Source organism: Anas acuta, chromosome 31 (genome assembly GCF_963932015.1).
Source record: "Anas acuta chromosome 31, bAnaAcu1.1, whole genome shotgun sequence".
In the NCBI taxonomy this organism is placed as follows: domain Eukaryota; kingdom Metazoa; phylum Chordata; class Aves; order Anseriformes; family Anatidae; genus Anas; species Anas acuta.
In genome coordinates, this window is record NC_089009.1 from 860,445 (window position 1) to 880,322 (window position 19,878).

Genomic DNA, 19,878 nt, shown 5'->3' on the forward strand with positions numbered 1-19,878 from the left:
ATCACCTCTCTGGTCCTACTGGCCATGTTATGTCTGATACAGGCCAACATGTCATTGTCATTCTTGGCCTCTTGGGCACACTGCTTGCTCATGTTCACGTGAGCATTGAGCAAACCCCCCAGATCCATTTCATTTGCACAGCTTTCCAGCCAATTTCATAACGTCATAGAATCATAGAATATCCCAAGTTGGAAGGGACCCATAAGGATCATCAAGTCCAACTCCTGGCACCGCACAGGTCTGCCCAGAAGTTTAGACCATGTGACTAAGTGCACAGTCCAATTGCTTATTAAATTCAGGCAGGACTGGTGCAGTGACTGCTTCCCTGAGGAGCCTGTTCCAGTGTGCAACCACCCCCTTCATGAAGAACCTCTTCCTGATGTCCAGCCTAAACTTCCCCTGCTTAACACCATTCCCGCTGGTCCTATCACTGGTGTTTATAGAGAACAGGTCACCTGCCACTCCAAGACCTGGATGGCAGTGTGTTTCCCCAAGCCTTCCGTTTGAGTAGCTATATCAGTGACTGCGGCTGGAGAGGCTGCGAGAGTTGCAGAAACCATGGTTTTCTGCCTGATTGATACCATGGCCAGGCATTTTGCAAGCAGGTTACAAGTACTGATGGGAAAGACCGCTGCAAAAGAGCAGTAAGAGCGCCCCACCTGCTCACCCTGCCTGCACGACCTGCCGCACCATGCCCTTCTGACGTGGTACACACTCTTTGCCCGTCCTGTTCACTGCGCTCCCCAGGGGCTGCTGTCAAATGGCCGGGGAAGGGGCGCTACTGGCTCTGCCTATGCCTCATCAGCCTCCCTTGCGAGGGCAGCTGCGTCCAGTTGGCAGCTCCATGCCGTTCCCTCAGGCCCTGTCACTGGCCCCAGAGAGCAGAGACTGGAGCTTGCCCCTCCACTGCCCTCATTAGGAAGTTGAGGGCTGCCACGAGGCCTCCCCTGTGTCTCCTCTGCTCTGGGCTCAAGAAACCAAGCGTCTTCAGCTGCTCCTCACACGCCTTGCCCTGCAGAGCCTTCGCCGTCCTCGTAGCCCTCCCTTGGAGGTTCTCGCACAGTTTCACGCCCTTCGTCTGCTGCGGTGCCCACAGCTGCACGCAGTGCTCAAGGCAAGGCCACAGCAGGCTGAGCAAAGCGGGACGATCCCTTCCCTCAGCCGGCCAGCAGTGCCGTGCCTGAGACACCCCAGGGCACGCTTGGCCCTTTGGGCTGCCATTGACGAGACCTGGCCCCAAAATTGAGGCCTGCAGAGCCCCACTCGTGACTGGCCACCAGCCTAATATCACTCTGTTTAGCAGAACACTCAGAGCCTCACCTGTCAGACAATTGTTGACCCAGCGTATCGTGCATTTGTCTGGGTCTGTGCTGGACATTATTTCCGGCTGGGTATGGTTGGAAACAATGTTTTAATCTTGATTGAAATCCAAAAAATCATCTCAGATGGCTGTTCTTGGCCAACTAGGAGGCTGACCTTGTCATAAAAAGAAATTGAGTTTGTTATATAGAACTTTCTCCTCACCATGTGTGCTGTGACTGCATTGTCCCTCAGGTGTTTTTCACTCACTCCCAGAGCAATCTCCCTAACTTTACCATCAACTGCTGTGAGAATGACAGCCCTGTAATTCCCAGGGCCTCCTTTGCTGCCCTTCTTGGAAACTGGGGCAAAGTTTGGCAGCTTCCAGTCACTGGGACCTCTCCAGATTCCCAAGGATATTTCAAAAATTGTTTATTTCATAATGACATCAGCCAGTTCTCTTAGTACTCTGGGATGAATCCCATCAGGCCCTATGGTATCCACCTCTAGGAGCAAATCCCACACTAATTCAGCATTTGCTGAGAGTTTATCATTCCTGCTCTCACGGTCCTCCAGCTCAGGGCACCTGGGGTCCCAGTGCCCATCATCAGTGTTGAAGACAAAGGCAAAGAAAGCATTAAACATCTCTGTATTGTCAATGTCCCTGTTTGTGAGGAGACCATCCCCATCACATAATGGACCAATGGCTTCTCCGGTCCTATTTTCGCTGTTTAGTTATTTTTTTAAGTCCTTTTTGTTGTCCCCCACAGTTTTGTCCAGCTTCAACTCTAATTGAGCTTTGGCCATTTGAATCTTTCCCCCTAATGACAAGGGCAGCGGATCCGGAGGCATGCCTTAGTTCCTTCAAGAACAGGTCATCCATGTCATCATCCTGGATGCATGCAGAAGCTGCCCCTCTGGTCCTCGGAAGCCACTTCCATGCCCAAGCCCCCACCCTGCTGCAACAGGGCTTCTCTTGCCAGAGGGCAAACGGTCTGCCCATTTCTTCCTCCTCTGCGATGGGCAGAGCCAGGAGTGGGGCTGGTTCTTTGCCTGCACCACTCTGGGCAAAGGGTGGCAGCACGACGCTCAGCACTGAGGCATGGAAATCAAACTTCACAACTCCTGAAGAGTTATAAAGCAGGTACATTTATTACAGTGCTGAGTGCAAGGGGGATCACTCCTCCTAGCTTGCACACCAATGGTTACTGCCAGGGTGTTTATATTGATGGGATATATGCATATTCATTTCATTTCCTGCAAGTCTCTTACATATTCATCAGGTCTCCGTAAATCATTAACATAGGTTTCCACCCCTATCTGCATGCACACTGGAGTCCTCAGGCAGTTGTCCAGTGTACTCTGCTGGTCTTTTGATGTAGGACAGAAGTCTTCCTCACTGATAAACTTCTGATCTTTCCTTTCTTTCACAGACGTCAGCAGTCAAGCCAGTTCTTGCTGGCTTCATTATCTATGCATGCAGTCTTTGACTCCCTTATCATTCAGGTTGCCCTCTCCTTGTGGTTAACACACAACTGTGTTAGCTAAGAACTACAGAATCAACATCCTTTGCCTTGTTCCCCATCTCAATCTTTTAGGGTCCTCCTGTCGTCGTACTCCCTAACTCAGTCCTGTCCTTGAGGTTGATATATAACATAGTCCCTGGGTTAGCTGAAACCTGCAATATAGACATGCTTTCCCTTGTTCCCTGTCACAGCACACAGCTGTGCCACTTTCCCTGCAGCCTCTGATTCCGCTACGCTCTGGAGCCTCTTGCTCCCAGCCCCCAAATGTCCAAGCTCCTCCCAGAGTTTTACTGCTGTCCGGAACTGCGTAGGACATCCAGAATTTTAGCATAACCCTGTGTTTCCTGTATCTTGGCTGGGTGTGGTGAGAAACCTCTTAGTGGGACTTCCCTAGAGAAGAACTCCTAGGGCTGCCTGCTGTGTCCCCCAGCCCATGATAAGCACAGACTCTGCGCCTTGCCCAAGGTGCTGCTGGCTGTGGCTATTTGTGTCCAGGCCCAAGGGGATTCCTTCCCCATCTGCCTGTGGTGCCTGAAGCCCCTCGGTCCCCTCTTTCTTCTGCCCTTACTTCTGCCCTCAGCTCCTGCTCCTGCTACAGCACAGATGGGGCTCCCCTGGGGCTGCGGCCACCCCAGCCTCACCGGCCATGCCAGGGGCCTCCTGACTTCCCTCGTCATTCTGCTCCTCCTCCAGCTGGGCTCAGGTAGGATCCTGTGGGGCTGCTGGGGGCTCTCCCTCCTGGGACTGGCAGACATGCTGCTGTGGGGCAGGGGAGTGGCCGTGGGGCAGGGGGGACCAGAGCCCTTAGCTCGGCCCTGCTGGGTTTCACTTTCACTTTCATTCTTTCACACAATATGGGCGCTGCCTTGGCTGCCCTTTCTGGCTCTTATTCACATGCCCAAATGCTGCAGAGAGGGCTCCCACTCCCAGCACACCTCCTTCTCCTGCACGTCCTCCCTCTCCCTTTCCTTTCTCCCCAGTCATTTCCCATGGGACATAGGGGATACAGCACACACCAACTCACATACAGCTCACCCTTTTCACTCACTGACCCTAAATTTACAATGGCAAAATCTCACCACTTCTCTGTGCCCTTCTCCATTGCCCAGCCCAGCTCAGAGTGGAGGGACCAGGCCACCCTGTCACTGCCACCGTGGGGCAGGATGTCGTGCTGCCCTGCCACTTGTCCCCTCAACGCGATGCTCGCAGCTTGGAGGTCAGGTGGATCCGGGATGAGTTCTCTGAGATAGTGCACCACTACCGCAATGGACAGGACCTGTACGGGGAGCAGATGGGGGCATATGCCGGGAGGACAGAGTTGGCCAGAGATGGCCTCTCTGCTGGAAACCTGGACTTGCGAATCACGGGGCTGAGACCCTCTGATGATGGCCAGTATTTCTGCACTGTGAAAAATGCTGATTCTTATGATGAAGCAACGGTGGATCTGGAGGTGTCAGGTTTGTGGCTGGGGTAATACAACGGGAATTCCAGGGGAGAATTTAAGTTTCTTTTTCCTGTCTCGGCTATTAAACACCATGGAATATGGACATGCAAATGGAGGTAGTATTTGGGAAGAGAGATCCATAGGTAGGATATAGTTGTTAGTTTTCACTGGTGTTTGTGTAGACCATCCCCATGATGGTTTAAGGGCACTGGGCACAGGCTGCTGAGCAGCCCCTTCATCTGTGCCTATGATGCTACCAAACACAGTGCCTGGAGCAGGGAAGAGACCTCTGAGCAGCTGGACCTCTTTTGGGTTTTGCTTTTTGTGCTGGGGGAGACGTGAGACATTGTCTGGAAGTCTCGGGGCTTCTTGAACCAGCACAGCTTGGTGCAGAGAAGCTGCCTGGAGGTGCTGAAGCTCAGCACCTGGGTTTCCTGGGTGATTTGTGGCCACTGGCATTGTACACCATGCTCCCTGGTTCTGGCACCAGCTGGGGATGTCTTGGATGAGGGTGGGTGTGTGGATCACCCAGTCTGAGAATCCCTGGGGCCATGGTTGGTCTGGGCTGTGGCTGGCATGGGAGCAGATGGGATCTTTGCCTTGGGACTCAATCCCTCCCCAAGTCAAGCCCTAGCCACACGCTCTTCCCCCAGCCACAGGCGCTGACCCCCACGTCTCCCTGGGGGGCTACGAGGCCGGAGGCGTCCGGGTGCTGTGTCGATCGGCCGGCTGGTACCCGCTGCCACAGCTGCTGTGGAGGGATGCTCGCGGGCAGCACCTGCCCTCGGTCTCCCAGACACATTCCCAGGACCAGGAGGGGCTCCTTGAAATCAAAGGCACTGTCATTGTGACCGGGAGCGTGGAGGGGCCCTTGTCCTGTGTGGTCAGGAACAGCCGCATCCAGCAGGAACGGGAATCATCCCTGCACATCTCAGGTACAAATGGCACAGCCAGGGTGAGGTGTTCCTGGCCCCCACACTTGTCCTGACCCAGGAGAAGTCTGGGTCTTGCTCTTCCACCTGTGGCAATGTAAACACAGCCCCTTTCCTGGTGCCTTTTCTCAGCTCCAATCTTCCACAACGCCCAGCCCTGGATGGTGGCTCTGGCTCTGGTCCTCGTGCTTTTGGCTGTGTCCATTGTCCTCGGTGTTTATCTCTTTCGAAAGCAAGGTAAGCTGACAGCACAGGGATGGAGTGGAGGGAGGTGTTCTGCAGGGACCCCCCTGGGTCTGGAGCAAGGGGCCTTGGGTGGGAGGCCAGGGAGCATGGCTGCAGTGTGGGGCTGGTGGCAAGGCGCAGCCCCCCTCCACATGTTCCCACCCAGCAAAAAAGCTGCTCTGCTCACCACCTGTTCCTCCGCCTTTGCTTTTCAGTGGCACAGAGGCGAGAGCTGGGTGAGTCCTTGCAGTCCCTGCCCCCAGCCCCTGGGGAAGTGGTGTCCCTGTGGGAGGGACTGGGCCGGGGCTTGGTGGGTTCTGGGGGCTTGTGTGCTGGTGGCTCGGGGGTGCTGCAGGAGCAGCTGGAGTCTAGGGTGGGAGTGGGGAGTGCTGGGGCTGGGGCTGCCCTGGGCATGGGACACGGCCAGGAAGGCTGAAAGGAACGGGGATCAAGGTGGGGATGGGATGCTAGCTGCGGAGCTGCCCCGCTCTGCACTGACGCTTCTGGACAGGGACATCCTCCACCCATCCCCATTCACTTCTACCTCTCTTTTGGTGGCATCGTACAGAAAGCTGCACAAGATTGTGTGCTGGTTGTTCAGCTTGCACAAACCATGCTCACAGCTGAGCTTCACTCACCATTAGTCTGGTCCCTCCTTTGGGAGCAAAGTTATATTTGGCTACTTCCTAGAAGAATAAATTTGGGGGTGTAGCCATGGGAGCAGGCATATGACGAGAAGCTGTCCCCTCTAATCATGCATTGCTTTTGCCTTTATTTTCCAGAACAAAAAGATAAAAAGCTGGGTGAGTGTCCCTCCCCAAAATGAAGGAATTTGGGCCCTATTGGTGGGTAGTGTGGGATGGGAAGTTGTCCCTTTCTATCATGCATTCTTTTTGCTGTTGTTTGACAGTGATGAAGGATAAAGAACTCGGTGAGTATCCTGCACCAAAACAAAGAGTATGGGGTCCAACAATAGAATGAGAAGCTCTCCCCTCTCATCAGGCATTTCTTTTCTCTCCCCCTCTTTTTTATTTTTCTTCAGAGGAAAAAGAAGCAGAGCTGGGTGAGTGCCCTTGGCAACACGAAAGCGATGTGCAGGGGAGGGTGGGCAACTGGGACAGAGCAGCCCAGGGCTGGCCTCTCAGCCTGACGGGGGAGTGGGGAGTGCGAGGCTGCCCTGGGGACAGAACATGGCGTGGATGACTGAAAGGAACGGGGATCAAGGTGGGGACGGGGAGCAAGCTGCGGAGCTGCCCCGCTCGGCACTGGCGCTTCCGGGACAGGGACGTCCTCCACCCATCCCCATTCACTTCTACCTCTCGTTTGGTGGCATCGTACAGAAAGCTGCACAAGATTGTGTGCTGGTTGTTCAGCTTGCACAAGCCATGCTCACAGCTGAGCTTCACTCACCATTAGTCTGGTTCCTCCTTTGGGAGCAAAGTTATATTTGGCCACTTCCTAGAAGAATAAATTTGGGGGTGTAGCCATGGGAGCAGGCATATGACGAGAAGCTGTCCCCTCTGATCATGCATTGCTTTTACCTTTCTTTTCCAGCACAAAAAGATAAAAAGCTGGGTGAGTGTCCCTCCCCAAAATGAAGGAATTTGGGCCCTATTGGTGGGTAGTGTGGGATGGGAAGTTGTCCCTTTCTGTCATGCATTCTTTTTGCTGTTGTTTGACAGTGATGAAGGATAAAGAACTCGGTGAGTATCCTGCACCACAACAAAGAGTATGGGGTCCAGCAATAGAATGAGAAGCTCTCCCCTCTCATCAGGCATTTCTTTTCTCTCCCCCTCTTTTTTATTTTTCTTCAGAGGAAAAAGAAGCAAAGCTGGGTGAGTGTCCTCGGCAACATGTAGGCGATGTTCAAGGGAGGGTAGGCAACTGGGACAGAGCAGCCCAGGGCTGGACTCTCACCCTGATGGGGGAGTGGGGACTGCGGGGCTGCCCTGGGGACAGAACATGGCCTGGATGGCTGAAAGGAACGGGGATCAAGGTGGGGACGGGGAGCGAGCTGCGGGTTTGCCCCGCTCGGCACTGACGCTTCCAGGACAGGGACGTCCCCTATACATCCCCATTCATTTCCAGTTGTCTTTTGTTGGCATCGTACAGAAAGCTGCACAAGTTTCTGTGCTGGTTGTTCAGCTTGCACAAGCCATGCTCACAGATGAACTTCACTCGCTATTAGTCCCTTCTTTGGGAGCAAAGTTATGTTTGGCCACTTCCTAGAAGAATAAATAAGGGGGTGTAGCCATGGGAGAGGGCATATGACAAGAAGCTGTCCCCTCTGGTCATGCATTGCCTTTGCTTTCCTTTTGCAGAGAAACTGAAAGCAGAGCTGGGTGAGTGTCCCTCCCCAACGGAAAGAACTTCATGTCTTCCAATGGGAGCTTTGGGAGGAGAAGCTTTCCCCTCTGATCATGCATTGTTTTTGATTTCCTTTTCCAACAGAACTCAAAGCAAAGCTGGGTGAGTGTCCCTCCCCAATGGAAAGAACTTCATGTCTTCCAATGGGAGCTATGGGAGGAGAAGCTTTCCCCTCTGATCATGCATTGTTTTTGCTTTCCTTTTCCAGAGGAACTGAAAGCAATGCTGGGTGAGTGTCCCTCCCCAATGGAAAGAACTTCATGTCTTCCAATGGGAGCTATGGGAGGAGAAGCTGTCCCCTCTGATCATGCATTGCTTTTCTCCTTCTTTTGCAGAGGATAAGAATGCAAGGCTGGGTAAGTCTCCATCTGCATCTGAAAGTATTTGGGGTCATCGCAATGGAATGGGAAGCTGTTCCCTCTCACCATGATTTTCTTCTCATTTCTAGCACGCTATTCTGCAAGACTGAGTGAGTGTCTGGCCCCAAACCCAAAGAAAATGAGTTCTTCTCTATAATAAGAATCTGTACTCTCTCACCAAGTGTTTTTGCTTTTCCTTTGCAGAGGAACTAGCCAAAGAGCGGGGTGAGTACCCATCCATCCCTCAAATGAAGGAATTTGGGTTCTACCAGTGGGCATTTTGAGAAGGCAAGATGTCCCTTTCCATCATGCTTTCTTTTTGCTTTTGTTTGGCAGAGAAAAAAGATGCAAAGCTCAGTGAGTATCCTGCAGCAAAACAAAGCAGTTTGGGGTTCAGGCATGGGGCGAGAAGCTCTCCCCTCTCATCAGACATTGCTTTTGCTTCTTTTTCCAGAGAAACAAGCTGCAGAGCTGGGTGAGTGTTCCTGAGCTTGGGCCCAAGGGCAATGTCAAGGCAATGTGCAGGGGAGGGTGGGCAGCTGGGACAGAGCAGCCCAGGGCTGGCCCCTCACCCTGCCCACACCCACTGGGCACCAGCCGTGGGCTGTGACCACCTCTCCCCTCTCCTTCCAGCATGGAGAAATTTTCTGCAGTCTCATAATAGAGGTAGGTGTGCAATGGGTTGCCCTTTGCAGTGCTTCCTCTGCCCCTGCTGGGGCATGTTCAGGAGCCAAGAGGTGCCCCATCTCCTGCCTCGTGGGGCAGCTCCTGGCCCCGAGCTGGGGAAAGCCTGCCCAGGGCTGATCTCTGACCCTGATGGCCTGGCTCTTTCTGTCCCTGCAGTGAAGGTGACCCTGGATCCACGCACAGCTCATCCCATGCTTGTCCTGTCTCAGGACAAGAGCAGTGTGAGATGGCAAAGTAAATGGCAGAATGTGCCCAAAACCCCGGAGAGATTTGACACTAGATGCTGCGTTCTGGGCCGTGAGGAGTTCAGAGAGGGGAGGCACTGCTGGGAGGTGGAGGTAGAGGGGGAGAAGGGAAAGTATTCAAGTTTGGCTGTGGGGGTGGCCAGGGCATTGGTGAAGAGGAAGGGGGAGATCAACATGAGCCCTGAAGAAGGGATCTGGGCTGTGCAGTACAAGGAGGGGCAGCTCATGTCACTCACATTTCCTCCCACCCACTTGTCCCTGTCCCCGGTCCCCACTAGGATCTGGGTCTGTCTTGACTGTACCCAGGGGCAGGTGTCTTTTATAAACCCTGAAAACCGGGTCAAGATCTTCACTTTCCCAGATGTCTTCCTGAAAGGGGAGGGCATGCGCCCCTGGTTCTGGCTGGGGACAAATGCTCAGCTGTGCCTGAGGGACAACACACTGAGACCTGCGGCAGGTGTTGCGGGGTAGTGACTTCAGGCAGCCCTTTTACTTCATTTTTGGGAAACATGTTTCTAACTCCAGTGATGAATTTGGCTTTGATTGTGAAAGCATGAAGTATATAGCAGGGATTTAAATGTAAAGGAATTAGTAATACTCCTTGTAAATGAATAAATCAACTTCTGAACATGGAAAATCCCAGCGTGTGAATATTTTAAATCATTATTGAAGGAAGCTGCATACCCCCAAAAGAACAGGAAACTTGAAGTGGCAGGGCAGAAAAGTCCAGTGGAAGCTGGATTTGAGCTGGAGCATGGCTACTGTGGGGGGCAGCGAAATTGTTCGCGTGGTTGGATGCTCTGGGACCAGGATGCTCCAGGGCTGGGATGCTTTCTGAGTTGGATGCTGCGGGAGGGCTTGGGGGAGGCAGGATGCTGTGGAATCCATCCCATGAAGGACAGGGAAAAGCACAGGAAAGACTGGGTCTGTGGGAACCTCAAACAAAGTGCAGCTCGGGGAGCTGTGGTGCTTTGGGCTTTGCCCTGCACAGGGCTCCTGTAGGGACTCTTGCAGCGTGAGGGAACTCTTTGTTCCCTCCTCTGGAGAACATCCATGCAAGATGTAGCAGCAAGACTGTGGCAAATAAAGTTTTGCACAGGAAGACGGATTCTGGCAGTGGCATTTGCTGGGTGCTTTCTGTCCTGAGGCTTTGCAGCCTGGAAAGGTGTCTTGCAGCAGACCATCTCCTTGGTATTTGCCCTGTTAGTCAAAGCTAGGAGGAACCTAAGCTCCAGCTGCCTCACTTCCCCATCTCATGCCTGGTGCCCACTTGTCTCAGCTGGATCATTGCTCTGCCCTTTGGGGCACCCAAAGTGCTTCCAGCCTCCCATCACACAGGCTCTGCAGAGGCTGTGCCCGCAGGAGGCTTCAGGCTCTTGGAATCTCCACATTCAGAGGCAGCAGGTGGTCTCAGCTTTCAGCTGATCTGAGAAGTTCAGCTGATCAGATTCAAGTTGGAAAAGAGCTCCAAGGTCATCTGGTCCAACAATCCCTCTACCACCAATGTCACCCACTAGGCCATCGTGTAGATGTAGCTATTCAAATGGAGGGCTCGGGGAAACACATCGCTGTCCAGGTCTTGGAGAGGCAAGTGACCTATTCTCTGTAAACACCAGTGATAGGACCAGCAGGAATGGCGTTAAGCAGGGGAAGTTTAGGCTGGACATCAGGAAGAGGTTCTTCATGAAGGGGGTGGTTGCACACTGGAACAGGCTCCCCAGGGAAGCAGTCACTGCACCAAGCCTGCCTGAATTTAAGAAGTGATTGGATTGTGCACTTAGTCACAGGGTCTAACTTTTGGGCAGACCTGTGCAGTGCCAGGAGTTGGACTTGATGATCCTTATGGGTCCCTTCCAACTCAGGATACTCTATGATTCTATGACCTCTCCAGATTCCGAAGGATATTTCAAAAGTAATTTATTTAGATTTCCTGATGACATCTGCCAGTTCTCTGATTAATCTAGGATTAATGCTATACGGCCCTATAGTCTTGTATGCATCCATATGTAGAAGCAAATCCCACAAAAATTTAGGGTTGGCTGGGAGTTTATGATTCCCACAGTCACGACACTCCAACACATGGCACCTCAGGTCCCAGTGCCCATTGTCAATGTTGAAGACAAAGGCAAAGAAAGTGTTAAACATCTCTGCGTTGTTGATGTCCTTGTTTGTGAGGACACCATCCCCATCAGTTAACAGTCCAATGTTTTTTCTGGTCCTACTTTTGGAGTTAAAATGTTTTTCTAAGTCCATTTCAATACCCATCACAGTATTGTCCAGGTTCAACGTGAAGTCAGCTTTGGCCATACAAATATTTTGCTTATAAAGACAAACCTTTTCTCTGTAGCCCTCCCATATTGCCTGACCTCCCTTCCAGAGGATGTAAAGATTCATTACCCACCTAAGCTCTAGAAAAAGATCCCAGCCAATGTGAGCTGACCTTCTACTGTGACTACTTAACTGGAGCCAGGAGCAGGGCTTGCTCTTTGCCCGCACAACGTTAAGTAAACTGTGGCAGCACTGGACTTGGCACCCAGTTGCTCCCCATACCCTGCAGCCTCCAATCCCTCTCTGATCTGGAGCCATTTGCTCCAATCAACTAAGGGGGAAAATTGCTCCCAGAGGGTTATTGCTGCCAGGAGCTGGGCAAAGGTAAGGAAAGTTGGGCGTAGACTTGTGCTTTCCACAGCTCGACTGGGTGCGGTGAGGGACCTCTCTGTTGGTGGGGCTCCTTTGGAGAAGAACCCCTGGGGGCTGCCTGCTGTGTCCCCCAGCCCGTGATAAAAGGGCAGGCTCTGCGCCCTGTCCAAGGCGCTGCTGGCTGTGGCTCCTTGTGCCTGAACCCAAGGGGACTCCTTCCCCATCTGCCTCTGGTGCTTGGAGCCACTTGGTTCCCTCTCTCTTCTGCTTCAGGTCCTCCCAAAACTTCTGCTCCTGCTGCAGCACAGATGGGGCTCCCCTGGGGCTGCAGCCACCCCAGCCTCACCGGCCATGCCAGGGGCCTCCTGACTTCCCTCGTCACTCTGCTCCTCCTCCGGCTGGGCTCAGGTAGGATCCTGGGGGCTGCTGGGGGCTCTCCCCCCTGGGACTGGCAGACATGCTGCTGTGGGTCAGGGGATCGGCTGTGGGACAGGGGTACCCAAACCCACAGCTCAGCCCACACTGGGTTTCACTTTCCCTTTGGCTCTTTCATGCAATACGGGTGCTGCCTTGGCTGCCCTTTCTGGCTCTTCTTCACCTGCCCAAATGCTGCAGAGAGGGCTCCCACTCCCAGCACACCTCCTTCTCCTGCACATCCTCCCTCTCCCTCTCCTGTTTCCCTGGTGGTTTCCCATGGGACACGGGGGACGCAGCACATACCAACTCATGCACAGCTCGCTCTTTGATACTCACTGACACTAAATTTACAATGGCAAAATCTCACCTCCTTTCTGTGCCCTTCTCCATTGCCCAGCCCAGCTCAGAGTGGAGGGACCAGGACACCCTGTCACTGCCACCGTGGGGCAGGATGTCGTGCTGCGTTGTTACTTGTCCCCTCGCCAGGATGCTCGCAGCTTGGAGGTCAGGTGGATCCGGGACAAGTTCTCTGAGACAGTGCACCACTACCGCAATGGACAGGACCTGTACGGGGAGCAGATGGGGGCATATGCCGGGAGGACAGAGTTGGTCAGAGATGGCCTCTCTGCTGGAAACCTGGACTTGCGAATCTCCGGGCTGAGACCCTCAGATGATGGCGTGTACATCTGCACTGTGGGAGATGGTGACGCTTATGATGAAGCAACGGTGCATCTGGAGGTGTCAGGTTAGTGGCTGGGGTGAGGCTTTCAGGGGATGGTACAGGTGTCCCTGAGTTTGTGAGTCCCACCCAGGACCCTGTCCCATCCTCATGGCCGTCTAAGAGGCCTCTCAAAAAGTTAAGTCTGATGGGGCTTCTCCTCCTCTCTCTGTGAGCACTTGTCCAGCAAGGAGCACACTTGTGCCCCTTGCAGGCTTTTATGCAGAAAGAACGAAATGATTTCATTTAGTCTCATTGAACTTTTTGAACCTCATCCCCATGAAGCTTTGAGGGCAAAGGCTGCTGAGCAGCTCCTTCAGCTGTGCCAACCATGGGAACAAACACTGTGCCTGGGTAGAAACCTCTGAGCATCTGGACGTCAATTTGCTTTTGCTTTTTGTGCTGGGGGAGACCTGAGATGATGTCTGGAACTCTCAGGGGTACTTGAACCAGCACAGCTTGGTGCAGAGACACTGCCTGGAGGTGCTGAACCTTGGCACCTGGGTTTTCTGGGCGATTTGGGGGCATTGGCATTCTGCAGCCCTGCTCTCTTGTTCTGGCACCAGCCGTGGTGGTTTGGAATTTACCTGGATGCGTGGAGCACCCGGTCCCTGAGCCCCTGAGGCAGTGGCTGGGCAGGGCTGTGTTGGCACGGGAGTAGATGGGGCCTTTGAATTGAAATGAATCCCTCCCCAAGTCAAGCCCCAGACACACGCTCTTCCCCCAGCCACAGGCACTGACCCCCACCTCTCCCTGGGGGGCTACGAGGCCGGAGGCGTCCGGGTGCTGTGTCGATCAGCCGGCTGGTACCCGCTGCCGCAGCTGCTGTGGAGGGATGCTCGCGGGCAGCACCTGCCCTCGGTCTCCCAGACACATTCCCAGGACCAGGAGGGGCTCTTTGAAATCAAAGGCGCCGTCATCGTGACTGGGAGCGTGGAGGGGCCCTTGTCCTGCGTGGTCAGGAGCAGCCGCCTCCAGCAGGAGAGGAAATTTTCCCTGCACATCGCAGGTACAAATGGCACAGCCAGGGTGAGGTGTTCCTGGCCCCTGCACTTGTCCCGACCCAGGAGAAGTCTGGGTCTTGCTTTTCCACACATGGGCATGGAAACACAATCCTTTTCCTGGTGACTTTCTCAGCTCCCTTCTTCCACAACGCCCAGCCCTGGAAGGTGGCTCTGGCTCTGGTCCTCGTGCTTTTGGCTGTGTCCATTGGCCTTGGTGTTTATCTCTTTCGAAAGCAAGGTAAGCTGGCAGAGCAGGGATGGAGCAGAGGGAGGTGTTCTGCAGGGACCCCCCTGGGTGTGGAGTGGGGCTGAGCCCTGGCCCAGGCAGGTGCGTAGGAGGAGGAAGGGGATATTCTCCTGGGGATGCCAAAGGCCTTAGGATCGTCTTGGGCCTCGGCCTTGGGCAACGAAGGCAGGGGAGAAGTCAAGGGGCCTTGGGTGGGAGGCCAGGGAGCATGGCTGCAGCGTGGGGCTGGTGGCAAGGCGCAGCCCCCCTGCACATGTTCCCACCCAGCAACCAAGCTGCTCTGCTCACCACCTCTTCCTCCACCTTTGCTTTTCAGCGACACAGAGCCGAGAACTGGGTGAGTCCTTGCAGTCCCTGGGGAAGTGGTGTCTGTGCGGGATGGCCTGGTCTGGGTGGGCTCAGGGGGCTTGTGTGCTGGTGGCTCGGGGGTGCTGGAGGAGCAGCTGGAGCCTGGGGTGGGAGTGGGGAGTGCTGGAGCTGGGGCTGCCCTGGGCATGGGACACGGCCGGGATGGCTGAAAGGAACGGGGATCAAGGTGGGGACGGGGAGGTAGCTGCGGGGCTGCCCCGCTCTGCACTGACACTTCTGGGACAGGGATATCCTCCACCCGTCCCCATTCACTTCCACTTGTGTTTTGGTGGCACAGTGCAGAGAGCTGCACAAGTGTCTGTCCTTACTGCTCCATGTGCACAAGCCTTGCTCAAAAGTGGTCCTTGCTCCCTGTTAGTCCAGTCCCTCCCAAACTCAGAGGAATGTGCTCTGTGCACACTCACCTCAGAATAATAATTAAGGGTGTATCTATGGGAGTAGCCATGGAATGTGAAGCACTGCCTTCTGGTCACACATTGACTTTTCTTTCCTTTTCCATTTAAAAAGCTGGACAGTTAGGTAAGTCTGAATTCGTATACCCAATGTTTTCCCATAAGCATCAGTCAGATGAGAAGTTCTCCCCTCTTATCCTGCTTTGCTTTTGCTTTCCTTTTCCAGCGGAACAAGAAGCAGAGTTGGGTGAGTGTCCATGTGCTTGGGCCCCAGGGCAAGGCGAAGGTGCTATTTAGGGGAGGGTGGGCAGCTGGGACAGAGCACTCCAGGGATTTTTTCCTTCTTTTCCAGATGAATACCGTGCGAAGGATGGTAAGTCTCCATCAAAATCTGAAGGGATTTGAGGTGTCGCAATGTGATGAGAAGCTGTTCCCTCTCAGCATGCCATTTTTCTTCTCATTTGCAGTGCAGCAATCTGCAAGACTGAGTGAGTGTCTGGCCCCAAACCCAAAGAAAATGGGCTCACATCACGTAATGAGAATCTGTACTCTCTCACCAAGTATTTTTGCTTTTCTTATGCAGAGGAACAAGATGCAGAGCTGGGTGAGTGTCCCTCCCCAAAATGAAGGAATTTGGGCCCTATTGGTGGGCAGTGTGGGATGGGAAGTTGTCCCTTTCTGTCATGCATTATTTCTGCTTTTGTTTGACAGTGAGGAAGGATAAAGAACTCGGTGAGTATCCTGCACCACAACAAAGAGTATGGGGTCCAGCAATAGAATGAAAAGCTCTCCCCTCTCATCAGACGTTTCTTTTCTCTCCCCGTCTTTTTTTTTTTTCTTCAGAGGAAAAAGAAGCAGAGCTGGGTGAGTGTCCTCGGCAACATGTAGGCAAATTTCAAGGGACGGTAGGCAACTGGGACAGAGCAGCCCAGGGCTGGACTCTCACCCTGATGGGGGAGTGGGGACTGCGGGGCTGCCCTGGGGACGGGACATGGCTGGGATGGCTGAAAGGAACGGGGATCAAGGTTGGGACGGGGAGCGAGCTGCGGGTTTGCCCCGCTCGGCACTGACGCTTCCAGGACAGGGACGTCCCCTATACATCCCCATTCATTTCCAGTTGTCTTTTGTTGGCATCGTACAGAAAGCTGCACAAGTTTCTGTGCTGGTTGTTCAGCTTGCACAAGCCATGCTCACAGATGAACTTCACTCGCTATTAGTCCCTTCTTTGGGAGCAAAGTTATGTTTGGCCACTTCCTAGAAGAATAAATAAGGGGGTGTAGCCATGGGAGAGGGCATATGACAAGAAGCTGTCCCCTCTGGTCATGCATTGCCTTTGCTTTCCTTTTGCAGAGAAACTGAAAGCAGAGCTGGGTGAGTGTCCCTCCCCAACGGAAAGAACTTCATGTCTTCCAATGGGAGCTTTGGGAGGAGAAGCTTTCCCCTCTGATCATGCATTGTTTTTGATTTCCTTTTCCAACAGAACTGAAAGCAATGCTGGGTGAGTGTCCCTCCCCAACGGAAAGAACTTCATGTCTTCCAATGGGAGCTATGGCAGGAGAAGCTTTCCCCTCTGATCATGCATTGTTTTTGCTTTCCTTTTCCAACAGAACTGAAAGCAATCCTGGGTGAGTGTCCCTCCCCAATGGAAAGAACTTCATGTCTTCCAATGGGAGCTATGGCAGGAGAAGCTTTCCCCTCTGATCATGCATTGCCTTTGCTTTCCTTTTGCAGCGGAACTGAAAGCAGAGCGGGGTGAGTGTCCCTCCCCAACGGAAAGAACTTTATGTCTTCCAATGGGAACTATGGCAGGAGAAGCTTTCCCCTCTGATCATGCATTGCTTTTCTCTTTCTTTTGCAGAGGAAAAGAATGCAAGGCTGGGTAAGTCTCCATCTGCATCTGAATGTATTTGGGGTCATCGCAATGGGATGGGAAGCTGTTTCCTCTCACCATGATTTTCTTCTCATTTCTAGAGCGCCAGTCTTCAAGACTGACTGAGTCTTTGTCCCTGAACCCAAAGAAAATGGGTTCTCATGTAATGAGAATCTGTACTCTCTCACCAAGTGTTTTTGCTTTTCTTATGCAGGGGAACTAACTGCAGATCTGTGTGAGTGTCCCTACCCAAAATGAAGGAATTTGGGCCCTATTGGTGGGCAGTGTGGGATGGGAAGTTGTCCCTTTCTGTCATGCATTCTTTTTGCTTTTGTCTGACAGTGAGGAAGGATACAGAACGTGGTGAGTATCCTGCACCACAACAAAGAGTATGGGGTCCAGCAATATAATGTAAAGCTCTCCCCTCTCATCAGGCATTTCTTTTCTCTCCCCCTCTTTTTCATTTTTCTTCAGAGGAACAAGCAGCAGAGCTGGGTGAGTGTCCTCGGCAACTCAAAGGTGATGTTCAGGGGAGGGAAGGCAACTGGGACAGAGCAGCCCAGGGCAGGCCCCTCAGCCTGATGGGGGAGTGGGGAGTGCTGGGGCTGGGGCTGCACTGGTCACGGGACACGGCCGGGATGGCTGAAGGGAACAGGCATCAAGGTGGGGACAGGGAACGAGCTGCAGGGCTGCCCCGCTCGGCACTGACGCTTCCGATACACGGACATCCTCCACCCGTCCCCATTCACTTCCACTTGTCTTTTGGTGGCATCGTACTGAAAGCTGCACAAGTTTCTGTGCTGGCTGTTCTGCTTGCACAAGCCATGCTCACAGCTGAACTTCACTCACTATTAGTCTGGTCCCTCCTTTGGGAGCAAAGTTATATTTGGCCACTTCCAAGAAGAATAAATTTGGGGGCATAGCCATGGGAGCAGGCATATGACGAGAAGCTGTCCCCTCTGATCATGCATTGCCTTTGCTTTCCTTTTGCAGCGGAACAGAAAGCAGAGCGGGGTGAGTGTCCCTCCCCAACGGAAAGAACTTCATGTCTTCCAATGGGAGCTATGGCAGGAGAAGCTTTCCCCTCTGATCATGCATTGCTTTTCTCTTTCTTTTGCAGAGGAAAAGAATGCAAGGCTGGGTAAGTCTCCATCTGCATCTGAATGTATTTGGGGTCATCGCAATGGGATGGGAAGCTGTTTCCTCTCACCATGATTTTCTTCTCATTTCTAGAGCGCCAGTCTTCAAGACTGACTGAGTCTTTGTCCCTGAACCCAAAGAAAATGGGTTCTCATGTAATGAGAATCTGTACTCTCTCACCAAGTGTTTTTGCTTTTCTTATGCAGGGGAACTAGCCAAAGAGCAGGGTGAGTACCGATCCATCCCTCAAATGAAGGAATTTGGGTTCTACCAGTGGGCATTTTGAGAAGGCAAGATGTCCCTTTCCATCATGCTTTCTTTTTGCTTTTGTTTGGCAGAGAAAAAAGATGCAAAGCTCAGTGAGTATCCTGTACCATAACAAAGCAGTTTGGGGTTCAGGCATGGGGCGAGAAGCTCTCCCCTCTCATCAGATATTGCTTTTGCTTTCTTTTCCAGGGGAACAAGCTGCAGAGCAGGGTGAGTGTTCCTGAGCTTGGGCCCAAGGGCAATGTCAAGGTGATGTGCAGGGGAGGGTGGGCAGCTGGGACAGAGCAGCCCAGGGCTGGCCCCTCACCCTGCCCACACCCACTGGGCACCAGCCATGGGCTGTGACCAGCTCTCCCCTCTCCTTCCAGCATGGAGACATTTTCTGCTGTCTCATAATAGAGGTAGGTGTGTGTTGAGTTGCCCTCTGCAGTGCTCCTCCTACCCCTGGTGGGCCATGTTCAGGAGCTAAGAGGTGCCCCATCTCCTGCCCCGTGGGGCAGCTCCTGGCCCTGAGCTGGGGAAAGCCTGCCCAGGGCTGAGCTCTGCCCTTGATGGCCTGGCTCCTTCTGTCCCTGCAGTGAGGGTGACCCTGGATCCAGACACGGCTCATCCCATGCTTGTCCTGTCTCAGGACAACAGCAGTGTGAGACGAGAAACTGAACGGCAGCAGGTGCCCAAAGCCCCGGAGAGATTTGACACTAGATGCTGCGTTCTGGGCTGTGAGGAGTTCAGAGAGGGGAGGCACTGCTGGGAGGTGGAGCTAGAGGGGGAGAAGGGAAAGTGTTCAAGTTTGGCTGTGGGGGTGGCCAGGGCATCGTTGAAGAGGAAGGGGTGGATCAACATGAGCCCTGAAGAAGGGATCTGGGCTGTGCAGTACTATGAGGGGGAGCTCATGTCTCTCACATCTCCTCCCAAGCCCTTGTACCTGTCCCCTGTCCCCACGAGGATCTGGGTCTGTCTTGACTGTACCCAGGGGCAGGTGTCTTTTATCAATGCTGACAATGGGGTCGAGATCTTCATTTTCACAGATGTCTTCCTGAAAGGGGAGAGCATGCGCCCCTGGTTCTTTCTGGGGACAAATGCCCAGCTGTACCTGAGGGACAGCACCCTGTAGACCCTGTCCCCAGCCCTGGGGAGCTCCTGCCCTTCTCCAGCCACTCCTGCATAACCTCTCCTTAGACCTGCAGGAGCACTGCAGGAATGAGGGGCAGTGGGGCCAGGGGCTGCCCTGTGTTTCTCCCTGCACGCTGAGACCTGTGGCAGCTGGTGGAGGGTACTGACTTCAGGCAGCCCTTTTACTTCATTTTTGGGAAACCTGCCTCTAACTCCAGTGATGAATTTGGCTTTGTGTGTTAAAGCATGAAGTATAGAGCATGGATTTATATGTAAAAGAGTTAGTAATACTCCTTGTAAATGAATAAATCAAGTTCTGAACATGGAAAATCCCAGCGTGTGAATATTTTAAATCATTATTGAAGGAAGCTGCATACCTCCAAAAGAACAGGAAACTTGAAGTGGCAGGGCAAAAAAGTCCAGTGGAAGCTGGATTTGAGCCGGAGCATGTCTGCTGGTGCGGGCAGTGAAATTGTTCTCGTGTTTGGATGCTCTGAGGCCAGGATGTTGCAGGGCTGGGATGCTTTCTGAGTTGGATGCTGTGGGAGGGCTTGGGGAGGGCAGGATGCTGTGGAATCCATCCCATGAAGGACAGGGAAAGCACTGGAAAGGACTGG

General features: G+C 53.3%; 3 protein-coding genes across 3 annotated transcripts in view; 2 read left to right on the plus strand and 1 right to left on the minus strand.

Annotated features, from left to right (window-relative positions):
* The window catches only part of LOC137846204 (butyrophilin subfamily 3 member A1-like), a 228,584-nt gene that overhangs the window by 178,037 nt on the left and 30,669 nt on the right, over window positions 1-19,878 (minus strand). The gene's annotated exons all lie outside the window — the stretch shown is intronic.
* Window positions 1,586-18,167, plus strand: LOC137846160 (butyrophilin subfamily 3 member A2-like). Its single transcript, XM_068663863.1, has 13 exons — window positions 1,586-3,528; window positions 3,935-4,282; window positions 13,587-13,868; window positions 13,997-14,158; window positions 15,098-15,118; window positions 15,455-15,475; window positions 15,583-15,603; window positions 16,352-16,369; window positions 16,479-16,496; window positions 16,730-16,750; window positions 17,084-17,104; window positions 17,862-17,882; window positions 18,088-18,167. The coding sequence occupies exons 1-13, from the start codon at window positions 3,429-3,431 to the stop codon at window positions 18,165-18,167; spliced, it is 1,134 nt and encodes a 377-aa protein (XP_068519964.1). The 5' UTR covers window positions 1,586-3,428.
* LOC137846304 (butyrophilin subfamily 1 member A1-like) lies at window positions 18,162-19,596 on the plus strand. The gene is made up of 4 exons (XM_068664249.1): window positions 18,162-18,240; window positions 18,338-18,358; window positions 18,517-18,549; window positions 18,727-19,596. The coding sequence occupies exons 1-4, from the start codon at window positions 18,177-18,179 to the stop codon at window positions 19,260-19,262; spliced, it is 654 nt and encodes a 217-aa protein (XP_068520350.1). The 5' UTR covers window positions 18,162-18,176; the 3' UTR covers window positions 19,263-19,596.